Source organism: Xiphophorus hellerii, chromosome 15 (assembly GCF_003331165.1).
Source record: "Xiphophorus hellerii strain 12219 chromosome 15, Xiphophorus_hellerii-4.1, whole genome shotgun sequence".
In the NCBI taxonomy this organism is placed as follows: domain Eukaryota; kingdom Metazoa; phylum Chordata; class Actinopteri; order Cyprinodontiformes; family Poeciliidae; genus Xiphophorus; species Xiphophorus hellerii.
In genome coordinates this window covers 3,589,254-3,602,321 of record NC_045686.1, presented here as the reverse complement: position 1 = coordinate 3,602,321, position 13,068 = coordinate 3,589,254, and the positions used below count along the sequence as shown (strand labels likewise).

The 13,068-nt window shown below is 36.7% G+C and overlaps 1 protein-coding gene across 1 annotated transcript; it reads left to right on the top strand.

Annotated features, from left to right (window-relative positions):
- The first annotated feature begins 1,442 nt into the window (after positions 1–1,442).
- LOC116733706 (uncharacterized) lies at positions 1,443–12,122 on the top strand. Its single transcript, XM_032584513.1, has 12 exons — positions 1,443–1,569; positions 1,647–1,678; positions 1,801–4,051; positions 4,172–4,483; positions 4,583–7,855; positions 7,976–8,287; positions 8,387–8,677; positions 9,184–9,273; positions 9,523–9,551; positions 9,907–9,966; positions 10,081–10,149; positions 10,933–12,122. Exons 5-12 carry the CDS (start codon positions 7,807–7,809, stop codon positions 11,032–11,034), a joined length of 1,002 nt encoding a protein of 333 aa, XP_032440404.1. The 5' UTR covers positions 1,443–1,569; positions 1,647–1,678; positions 1,801–4,051; positions 4,172–4,483; positions 4,583–7,806; the 3' UTR covers positions 11,035–12,122.
- The last annotated feature ends 946 nt before the right edge of the window (positions 12,123–13,068 follow it).

Genomic DNA, 13,068 nt, shown 5'->3' with positions numbered 1-13,068 from the left:
GACGACAACAAAAACCTGATTCTGAGGTGATCCTATCTGTTCGTGATGGTGAGTATTTAAATTCTTTCATTTCAGCTCAAACTGCCTTTTTATGCAAACTAGTCTGATTCTCAGATTCAAGTTCTGCTGCTACTTCCATAAATGTGACAACACCAACAAACCACAGAGTGTGATCTAAACCAAAAACTGAAACACCAACAACAAAACCTGCAGGACAAACACCTGAGATCTTCACAAACAATCCAATCACAGGTAGCCACCAACTCATTCTCATCATTGTAAAATATACAGTTTATATGTCAAATTATTTGGTTTATTACATTGAAAGTACCGGCTAATACATAATATATTGTTAGACCTTCCGGATTAACGTTCTCTATAATGTTTTGGACTTTAAATAATCCCAACACTAAGTATAAATAACATCATGTGGATGTTATTTTCATTCATTTCTGTCGACAGCCACCATGAGATCACTTCTGTCCTTCTTCATTGTCCAAACTGGAGACGACGTAACTTTGCCCACTGGAACCGGGTTGAACCAGAAAGACTGTGACGGTTCCACCTGGATCTTCACTGATCCTGAAATCAAGGAATCAGTGGCGCTAGTGGACAGTGGACGGTTAATGGACATTTCAGAAACTAAACTGAACAGACTGTTTATGGCTGCCGACTGTTCCCTGGTCATTAAGAACGTCTCTGTTCATGATGTCGGTTCTTACACCAGCAGAACTTACGTCCTAGATAAACTCCAAAGACCAGACTTCCAAATTTATGTTTTTATCATAAACTGTGAGTATTACTTATTATTTTTACTTTGATTTGAGCTTATTAATAAGTGGTCTACAATTACTTTTGAGTTGTAATCAGTCCGCCATGTAGCTCCTTTGCTGAATGTTCTTTCATTGTATCTCCCCCTGCACCAGTAAGTGAACAGAAGGAAGATGGCCGACTCACTCTGTTCTGCTCCATGTTGGAATTTGGACGCTGTATTCACTCAGTAAGGTGGATGTTCAAGGGGGAACAGGAAATGACATCAGAGGTGGAGATATCAGCAAGTTCCTGCTCCTCCAATGTGACTTTTACTACAACCAACCCTGAACAGAAGTCAGAAGTTTACAAGTCACTGAAGTGTGAAGTGAGGAATCCGTACACAGACGAAGTTCGGCTGTTCAGGCCTCGGTTCTCTGGAGAAAAATCAGGTGAGAATCTGCATTAAGTTTCATATCAGTCTTTACAGAAATACATTTTTCACAGCTAAATTTCAGCCTGACGTTTAGATGCATTTGCAGCTTTTATCTAAATTAGTTACAATACAAATATACACACATTTTAGTTATGTAGATAGCGCTTATTTTAAGGATTCACATTGTCATTTTGCTGTAATGTTTTAATTTTGTAGTGTTTAAAGTTTAATCTGAATGTTCAGAGTGAAAATGTCAGTTTCTAAGAATATTTTGTTATTGTTTTCAGACTTTGCATATTTAATGAGATGGATCGTTGTATCTATCAGTTTGGCAGCTCTCATCATTTCTGTTGTTAGACTGGAAATCTGGACAAAAACTGAAGGTGAGAAGATTTCATGACGTGTTTTGAGTTTTTGGGTTGAAGCTGAACTAAAGTTGAGTTTTTTTTACTCTTTTCAGAAAACAAAACAAAGATTCCTGGGATTGTGGAGGTAAATCTGGAACAATAAAGTATTTAAAACAACAAAAGCTGCTAAAAGACATTTAACTATTAGTGGTTTTTTAAAGTAGAGCCTCAGTTTTCCAAACATTGAGTGTTTTGTTGTTTTTACAGAGTGACGGTGATGAAGATGAAGAAACGGTGATCTATGAGGAAATTGGAGATTTTTGTTCTTCTGTTCTGCTGAACTAATGAACAACTTCAACTCCCCAGAAAATGCTTAAAGTCTCATCCATGTGGCCACAACAGTCTTTTTATATTTACTTAAAATACAGAGTTATTCAAAACTGAACATTTATTCATTTCAAAGTGTGAATTATTAGCAGTAACATCATGTTTATGATGTTATTTCTGCTTCTGCTAAGGATTCTAAACAATTTAGAAAGATTTTATACAGATACATTTATTTTCTTATTTATCCAAATAATCCATTTCTGTGTCCTCTTTTAGTTTGTGAGCAGTTTTTTTTTTTATTGTAGTGCAATGTGGGAACTTTGTAGTTAATTTTTTATCATTGCTATGCAGATGATGTTTGCTTCTTATTTAAGTTTTTCCAACCTACAGATGCTGCAGGATAAATTAAACTCTTGGTCCTGTTCTCTAGTTCTCTCATGTGACTCCATTTGATTTTTCAGTTGCATTAGATTCTGGTTTTGATTTTTAAAGCATGAACATCGTTAAACATATGTCTGCAGCAATCTCAGATTTCTGATGTTATAAGATTAGTGGCTCCTTGATAAGTTGTGTGCTGGACTGAAAACTAAAGGAGAGTTCATGTATCATAAAACTCATCTTTTTAAAATTCCTGTTTTGCTTATTTTAAGTGTTGGTTTGGTTTGGAAGCCCTTGCCCACCATAGCAACTGTCTGAAAGTGATAATGTTGATGCAAAAATCCTTTCAACTGCACAGCATCCAAAAGTGAATGACTGTCCTGACATGCAATGTCTTAACTAAAACAATCAGATTGGATACAGAGTAATTCCACAGATTCTCAATTGGACTTGGGTCTGGATGCTGATTGGCTCATTCTGACTCCAGTTTGCTTACATCTCCTGACTAATCAGTTGCAGTTGTGGCTACAGTCTTCAGATTAGGGTGGAAGTTCATATTAAAGCAGGACAACGTTTTGTATTCCTGAAGTATCATCAATGCAAAGCTGTTTAAATCCAAAGAAAACATTCCAGCAGCTTGATTTTGAGATCCTGAACCTTTATTCCAATTACTCTAAACCCTTAAATCCTCCTTTACTGTGTTTATTACAACTATGATGCTGTTTATATTGGAACTGTTCCTCAGCAGCTTCAGCCTGCAACTGCTCTGCTGATTCTGACAAAAATATAATTATTCTAAGATGAAATGTAACCACTAGATGGCGTAAATATCCTGTTAATATTAAATTCTGTTAATATTACATTACATTCAACCTAAGGGAGAAGCTCTGACAAATCAAAAGCAGGAATTTAAAGGCTGCTCCATTTTAACTGGTCAGGTTCTAAACTGGAAATAAGTTTGATCAAATAAATAACTCAAATAAGTTTGAAAAAAAAAATTACGCAAGCAAAGTGGGAGACAAGAATCATGGAGAACAATAGGGATTAAATGCAGGGGGACTCTCAGCTCCAACCAACCAGATATGAGTAAAAAAGGTGGTAGGTTTAACAATCCCAGTGACCGCAGCATCAAGAAGGAAAACGAAAAGCTCAAGCAGGAAATGCAGAAGCTGTGTAGAGTCAAGGCCTTGGTACAACTCATCTTCTGAGCAGTAAGCTGTAATCCTGAAACTGGAAAAGTGGATGCAGCAGACTCTCAGACTGGATGAGATTCCAGAAAGAGAAGAGTGCAATCCTACAAGCAGCTAACAAACAGCTAACATACTGAGCAAAACCCTGAGACTCTCAGGCCGTGATAGAAGGCGCATGCTTCAAATGAGTGGAAAGGTTTTTCTCTTTATCAGATCAAGAAGAAAAAAAAACAGCTGCTACATTCTGTTCAGTCCAGCTGACATGTGAAATTAATACACCTCTAACCTCAAACATGACCGCATTTCTGTTTCTTATTCTTCAGGATATAAAAGTGTAAATTTAACACATTAAAACTAGAAAACAGTAATAATACTGATGTCCTCGGTTATTAAAATAAGAAACTGAGTTAAAAATGTTCTAAATGACAAGCCCCTGATGTGAGACAAACGTTGAACTGAATAGGAAGTGACACCTTGCAAACCGCCTGCAACGTTTTCAGCTTTAAGAGGAAACCACTGATAGTCTGTGAATCATTTGTTCACAAGACGAGACGGAGAGGAACAATGATTTAATACGGAAACCAAAATGTATTTACAGCTGTTTCTGATGATTACAGTTGCAGGTAAGTAAACCTTTAACAATGACATTACAAAGCTGTATTAATATTTATGCAACACATTTTTCATTAATCAATGTTTTGAATGTTCAGTTTGATCTTTTTTCTGTCTTGTTCTCTGAACAGCAGCTGCAGGGCAACAAGCACCTGAGTTCCTGGTCAGAGTTGGTGATGAAGTGACTTTGTCTTGTAAAGACGTGACTGATGGTCAGAATCAATGTGACGGAACAACTTGGATCTTCATCCGTTCAATGAAAACAGTGACGCTGTTTGAAGCTGGAAAGATTAATTTAACTACATCAGACAGACTGAGTGTTACTGTTAACTGCTCTCTGGTCATAAAGAAGGTCACCATGGAGGATGTTGGTCGTTACACCTGCAGGCAGTTAACATCAGGACAACAAGGACCAAACTCTGTTTATCTAACTGTTGTTCTCAGTGAGTATTTACATGTTTTCTGCTCAAACTACTCTGTTACAACACATTGAAACCATAGAGTTATTGTGATCTAACTCTGAACTTCTCCGTCTTCACCAGTGACTGAACAGAAGATCAATAATTTATTAGTCTTAAGCTGCTCTGTGATGGATTATGAAATCCAAAGACACACAGTGAAGTGGCTGCATGAGGGGGAAGGAGAAACATCCTCACATACAAAACTATCACTGCCCTTCTATCGTTCTGCTGCGGTACTGACAACTTCCCTTCATCAAAACTCAGCATTTTTTAACTCAACAAAATGTAACGTCACAAATATCTCAACTAAAGAAGTTCAGCTGTTCACCTTCAGCCGCCAGTCAACTGATCATAAAACAGGTGAGTGCATAATGGACAATCCAAACTCAGAACATCTGTATGCACTTCATAAATCTCACAACAAAACCAGTTTCATGCATTTTTGAAGCTTCTTCTCATCGTCTTTTCTCTGAAAATTATATAATAGCAATCAACTGATGACAAAATCCAAAAGTAATGACAAGACGATTATTTTTCTCATTCGGTGATCAGTACTTAGATATCGGTGCTGTTGGTAAATTTTGTCTAATTTAATCCAAATCTTTGTATTGTCAGGTTTTCTACCTGTATTGTACGTACTGAGATGCGTTGTTGTGTCCGTGGGTTTGGCAGCGCTCCTTACATCTGTTATTACAATCAACATGAAGACAAAAAACAAAACGGTGAGAACATTCACAGATGAAACGTTTACACATGAAGCGGCCTGGGAAACCAGGGTTTTTACAGCTAAAGTCACCATAAAGCTAGTTCTGCGTCATTAACAAAGAAAATACAGATGAACATAAACATCGGATGCTGATTATGAATGTAAGAAAAAAACCTGGTTAAAATATATTACAACTAAAAAAAAGCAAATCAGGAAGTTATGGCAGGTATCAGAGCACCACATTATTGATTCATTATTGTTGTAGTGAGAATTGGGAGAAATGTAAGAGGAATATTAAACATATTTTGTTTTCAGCAGAGGCACATGGATGATAATGAAGATACAGTCGTGGAGGAAAACAGAGAATAATTCTGCTGCTGTCAGATTCTCTGATCAACAGAAATCAGTTCAACTGAAGGAAACCAACAGTTGTTAGATTTTAGATTTTAAATAAAGAAGAACAGTTTCATTAAATAACTGTGCAGGCCCATGAAGTGGGATAAGAATATGTTTATAAATAAATGAATCAGTTGTTTTTGTTGTGAAGTGACCCCAGCCAGTAGAGAGCGCTGTTGGACCTTCAGCTCCCATCACTCTTCTCAGAATGAACAACACAGCCTCTATGTAAGCTATATTTCAAAACAAATTCAGCTGTTTCATATTTTAATTGACATTTACTTTTAGATTTATGAGGTGTGTAACAGTCAGAGATTCATCATTTTTTATGCCGTTTTCCCAAAATGCCGTTCTTGTGACGCACAGAAAAGAAAACAACCTGCTGCTTTGTTCGCTTTGCAAATCGTCCCTTTCACAGTAAAGTGAGCTGGAGATTTTTCCAAATATTTTCTGTGATAAACCAAAATATGTAATTGCAAAAGAAAAACAGTTGATATAAGTGTGTTGTTGCTCTGCAAAATTCAAAATTAAACTTGGCTGATAATAAACAATATTTAGCATTAGGTTTTGTTCATGTGTCAGTCATGCAGTGAAGAACTGTGGGGTTTGTTAACCGAAGCAGAGAAGGTCTTGTTCTTTTGCATGTGGGTCAGTTTGGAACTGCAAACAATTTGCACTGAATTCAGATTTAGGCAACATTTTAAAAGCAATTTGATGGACCATACAAAAAAAAAGTGATTTCAGAAAGAGTCAAGTTTGAGCATCAAGACCTGCAGTGTGAACGTCGCCTCTGTGCTTTTTGCAACCCTTCTTGCAGATGGCAGTGTCATGTAGAAGACGCTTCCTGTCATTTTCTCAGGGCAATGCTTCGACAAACCAAGAGGTGAAGGGTTAACCAGGTACTTGCCAGCAAGCTGCTCCAATGCCTGACTGCAGGAGGTGTGTCACATGTTAGACTGGATAACTAGTGGTGGACGATGCTCTAGTACTTAAGTAAAGTATTGATATGGTCAAATCTTACTCAACTACAAGTAAAAGTGTCTCAATCAAAAGTTTACAAATGTAGAACCACTCTGTCCACCAACATCCCCAAAAAAGGAAAAAACAACAACTTCTTATTCCCCCAAACAGCAACACTGGTAACTAGAAGTAATGCCATATTTAACATAGATGCTACAAACATGGAGCTAAGATCTGGTCATGTGTGCTGGTTTCTCCAGTTCAAATGTTTAAATGAAAGTAGGAGCTCAGCTCGGCACACTTAACGAGGAGGACAGAGCGCCAAATCTAAGCTGTGAGCAGCAACTGTGATTGGCTCCCCTTCTTGTGGCCAATTGCATTTCAGTAAAGAAAAACAGCAGCAGAGGACAATGAAGATATGCTGAGCCACAAGGAATGAGTAACAACAAGCAGCAAGTGGAATTGAAAGTCAGAAATTCCCCAAAAAATGAATACTGAAGGAAAAATACTAAGAAAATGCTCTTAGGTATAACACTCTAGTAAATGTACTCTGTTATTGTCCACTACTGCGGTGCTGCCAACTGCAACATGTGCAGAACCTGAGAAACTCTGTGAGTCTTGCAACCCTTCTTGCAGATGTCAGTCTGATGTGGAAGAAACTTCCTCCCAAAGGGGGTGAAGGGTTAACCTGGTACCTGGCAGCAAGCTGCTCCAGGGAAATGACTGATAAATAACTAGTAGTCTAACTTAGAAAACTTATCTGACATATGGAAACCACTTTAAAATAAAAAGGTCAGAAATAATGAGAAATACATATATATATTTATATAACTTTATCATGAAAAGAAGCAGCAACCAGATGACGTGATTCTGTTCTCACATTCTGAGAGGCTGAGCTCTCAGATGAAACTAACACCTCTAACCTCAGACACGCCCACATTTCTGTTACTTGCTTTTCTGTTGCTCTTTGATAAATAAAAGTTTATATTTGAGACGCATGGAAACAAATCAAAGTGTTAGATGAATACACAATGAGATGTTCAGAGTTTTTAGAACCAGCTAGAAATTAAAAGTTCCGAAAAAAATGATAAGGAAGCAAGTCCCAGATGCAAAAACAAAAATATGTCATGAGGAAGTGACAGCTTGCAAACAACCTGCAACGTTTTCAGCTTTGAGAGGAAACCACTGATAGTCTGTGAATCATTTGTTCACAAGACGAGACAGAGAGGAACAATGATTTAATATGGAGATCAAAATGTATTTATTTCTGATACTGATGATTACAGTTGCAGGTAAGTAAACCTTTAACAATAACATTACAAAGCTGTATTAATGTTTACGCAACATATTTTTCATTAATCAATGTTTTGAATGTTCAGTTTGATCTTTTTTCTGTCTTGTTCTCTGAACAGCAGCTGCAGGGCAACAAGCACCTGAGTTCCTGGTCAGAGTTGGTGATGAAGTGACTTTGCCTTGTAAAGACGTGACTGATGGTCAGAATCAATGTGACGGAACAACTTGGATCTTCATCCGTTCAATGAAAACAGTGACGCTGTTTGAAGCTGGAAAGATTAATTTAACTACATCAGACAGACTGAGTGTTACTGTTAACTGCTCTCTGGTCATAAAGAAGGTCACCATGGAGGATGTTGGTCGTTACACCTGCAGGCAGTTAACATCAGGACAACAAGGACCAAACTCTGTTTATCTAACTGTTGTTCTCAGTGAGTATTTACATTTTTTCTGCTCAAACTATTCTGTTACAACACATTGAAACCATAGAGTTATTGTGATCTAACTCTGAACTTCTCCGTCTTCACCAGTGACTGAACAGAAGATCAATAATTTATTAGTCTTTAGCTGCTCTGTGATGGATTATGAAATCCACAGACACACAGTGAAGTGGCTGCATGAGGGGGAAGGAGAAACATCCTCACATACAAAACTATCACTGCCCTTCTATCGTTCTGCTGCGGTACTGACAACTTCCCTTCATCAAAACTCAACATTTTTTAGCTCAACAAAATGTAACGTCACAAATATCTCAAGTAAAGAAGTTCAGCTGTTCACCTTCAGCCACCAGTCAACAGATCATAAAACAGATCATAAAACAGGTGAGTGCATAATAAACTTATTTTTAAAAGTCAAACTCTGTGCTTCTTCTTGAACTTCAGTAGATTACTGTGTTTTTCAATAATGGAACATTAATTTAGGTTGTTGCTGTTGAAACATAGACAGAGACTCCACACTAAAAAATAATAGATAACCCTTTACATAAAATTAGCAAAAAACAACAATATAATGAAGCAAATAGGCCTAACATGATCATTACAAAGACAGTAACCTTACCAAAAGGTTTTTTTGTAATCATAAACAGTTTGTATCTCAGCCTCTTATGAAGGCTAAGGTCAGAGTCAAAGGCTGAGTGGAGGTTTGAACCGGCAACTCTTACACCTTCACCCCACAAGAAAGAATCAAATTTCAAAAACTATAAAAATCCCCAAAACAACTTTTTTGAAGAATCAAACTCCCAGTGGAAACTTTCTCTTCATCTTTCTGGTTTCCTCAGTTTGAGAAATGTTTTGCAGTTCAACCTGTTTGACATAAACTCTCTTTCCAGGTTGGACTTGGTGGCATATTGTTGTTTTTGTGGCTCCAACAGGCGTATTAATAATCATTCTGCTGTTCATCAAATGGAAGAAAACTAAAGGTCAGAACATTCACAGCTGCATCTTTTAATCGTTCTAAATCTACATGATTGAACCATTTTACTGTTTTATCTTACAATAACAGAAGACAATGACTTTGTCATAAACTTAGAACAAAGTGCTTGAAATGAATATAAGATTGTTTTGATCCACAACAGAATATATCTACTGAATCTGGTGATTATCAAGGAACAGAACTGATTATTTTATATTGCACTATGAAGCTGAATTCACCTCCATCGTTTTTTCAGGAAGTGAAATCAAGAAGGAAGAAAACACGGTGAGTTTGCATCAACGCTTTAGGTTTTGCTCTACGTCTCTGTAGAGAATCATAGTGATAGTAAAACCTACTAAAGTTTTGTGTCCAAGTTAGTAGTGGTAGGACTGACCAGTTTAGTGCAACGTGGACAAGTTTTCATGTGTTTCTCCAGCAAAGCGACACGCTGGTTGTGTTTATTATCACTGTGTTTGCAGCTCGTTGTTCCTGCTTGTTTAATATTGGAAACAAATTGCTTGAAAAATTGATTTTACAACTAGAATAAAGCTCAAATTATTAGCATTCGTTAATGTATGTTTACTGACAATGAAATGAATCAAAGACTTTTACTCACAGGCTGCTTTTTCTACATTTTCAGCAGGAACCAATCTTACAACCTGAAGTCACAGTTTCGGATCCAGAAACCAGTGAAGTTGTGGTAAAAACACAGTAAAACCAGTTCAAACTGTTGTTAATTCTCTTTGAACTGTTTGAGTGAAAAACGCTTTTGAATCTTATTTACAGATTAGTTTAAACTGTTTTCTGCTTACAGGTTGAACCAGAGGGGTGTGTGTACTACGCCTCCGTCTGCTACACCAATAAGGCCAAGAGGAAATCACAGGTGAGTGATTTATTTCAGTATTGGTCATTTTAAACACAAATCACAATTTTTAAAAGTGCTGCCTAATTAATTTACATTATGGCATAAAAAGGTTTGGAACAGCCTTTGAATGACAGACAGATTGTTACTGAAACCAGCCAGTGTGTGTTTTTGTGTGTGTTATTGTGTGTGTTATTGTGTGTGTTATTGTTGGGTAAAACAGATGTGATTGTCTACTGCTAGCGAAAGAAATGACTTGTGGTCTTTTACCAAAGACAAAAGGGAAATCCTTCAACCGCTAAAATCTGATATCACTCCATTTCTGTTCACATTACATGAAGCAGGAAGTTGAGCTCACTGAGGTATTTATGTTTTCCTCAGTAGCGCCACCACAGGCGAGGAAGGGAACAGGTTTTTCGACTAGTTTGGATCGTTTGACAGTGCAGTGGGAAAGCAAACCACACCAGCTGAAAATGTAATAAATGTCATAATTGTGGTCCCCAATCAAACTGGACTATCAGGTGTGAAAACACCTTAATTACTCTACCTGCGGATCATGTGCTTGTTTTTAGCACCTTTTAAAACATTACAGGGACTAAATGGATCATTTTGTTAGTAAAATCATAGCAATATTTAGTGATCAGGAATACAGTCTAACTGCAAAATTAGTTTTAAGTCTGTTCTAAACACTGAAATCAAAACAGTAAGGGACGGTGGGTTCATGAAGTAGAGTGAAGTCAAAGGTTTTTTAATAATCTGGTCGCCCCTCTGGCTAAATGTTGTGTTTTCTTGTTCATTTTTTAGGTTCATTCCTCCGTGGACAACTCTTCTCCTGAAGATGCTGCTGCTCAAGAAGCAGTCTACGCCGTAGTCAAAAAAACAGAAACAGATGATGTTACTGCCTGAAACTGTTTTAAAAAATATATTGGATTTGGTTTTCCGAAATGTTTGCTTTAAGCAAATTTTAGCCAAAAAACGAAACTAGAGCTAATATCAGCATTTCACTAGCCTGGCCATTGCCTTGCAGTGCAATTCTACTCGATTCGCATCTCCCTTCACTGTTCAGTCTGGGATTTCTCCCATTGAAGTGGATTCCTCTAGTACAACTTTTACTAGGTCAATCAGTGAACAGAAGGAAAAGTTAGGACCCTGGATGTCAATTTTCTGTTTTATAATTGCAGCCTGCCTTAAGTGTTAGCAATGACAGGAACTTAACGAACTTAGGCAACTTAGCAAGTTATAATTTAAATAACACATAAATTGAATTAAGAGCCACTGCAATAAATCAATATTTATGAGGAATTTTATCAAGTGGAGTTGCTCATTACAACTTGTTTTTATTTATAGCCTTAAATTTTTGTAAAGGTGTAGCAGAGATTCTATCTGTGCCACTGAACCAAGCTCATATCTAAACATTTAAGTTTTACTTTGACTTTTATGGGTCTCAATATTTTGCTCACTGAGAAAATCCCATGTTTGAGCATCACCACTTACTACTCATTTTTGGCCTTGCAGGTTGAACACATTGAAAACTTTTTAAACCACATTTTACGTTACATTTCACTGTAACGTTGCCGACCCCTCCAAAATTGCTCTTAAAAAATTTCCTTGTTTTTTGTCCCCCCTAACATAGAAATGAGATTTCCTCCCTTAAATATGTTAAAAAGTCACCAGCTCCACATATTAATTTTGTCAATATGATGTTTTTTTATTTGTTTGTTGTTGTTGTTTTTGGTCTTAAATTAGAAGATCAAAGTGAAACTAACTCGGGTCTTTCAGACATGGTGCTCAAAGTTTGATTGGTTGTTGGACTTAATGAGTCCACCCCCACAGATTCTGGTCAAAATGGCTCTCATGAAACCCAGGTAGAGCGAGTTGCTACTCTCAAGTAGAAAGAGTTGATATAAAGTTTTTGTTTTATGTGCTATAAACAATATTTTAACATGCTTGTAATCTTTTCCATCCTCAAATAAATGAAACATTTGTTTGACTGACTTGATGATCTACGTCTGTCAATCTAATGGAACGTTTTGTACATTTTTCTCAGCAAGTCGTTTGCATGCATTAGTTAAGCTATGAAGCATAATCGCTTCAACCGCAGCTAAGCTAGACCAGAGCTGAAAACGTAACTCCCACATCAATGTAGCATGAACAGAAGAAACCACTTTAAAAACCACACACCTACATCCGCTCACACAAACTTTAATCATATGAAATCTCTCTTAAATTCATGCACAAGTCCAGACAACTCAAAATATTTGTTTAATCCAAGCAGGTTGCAAATCTGTAATTTCATTTTTTCTATAATTACCTTTTTTTTAACTTTAAAATGGTTAAAGCACAGGAAACTATTGAGACAGCAGAGTCACCACTTCAGAAGAGGAAGTGACCGCTCACGCAACTCGAGGCCCATCTCTTCTCAGACTTACTGAACGTGACAAGAGACACGGAACAATGGTTGAACAGAGGTGTATATATAATAATAATAATAATAATGTGTAACATAACAGATAAGAACAAGTTATATGCACTTTGATATGAATGATAATGTTACTCAAGCAAATATAAAGTTAATAATCTCACTGGTGCACTTCATGGTTTGGACTTCTTAGTAAACAAGATTTCAGATATTACAGACTTCAAAAGCAGAAAGTTAAGTTTGAAAACATTTTTCATCATTAAATAAAAAACATGTATTGAAAGTCTAATACAGCAAAGGATGGAGCAAATATAAAGGAATAGAAGTCATAATGAGGAAGTAAGAGCACAAACCACAGAAAGAGCACCGTGTTTATAAAAAGCCTCTTCACAGATCCATCTGTTGATATTTGAAACAGGAAAAGTTATAGTTACATTCTGACTGACTCATATTCCTGCAAGTTCTGCACATAAGATTACTTTATTCTAGCTATTAATAAATGAATGCACAAAGTTTTTAAA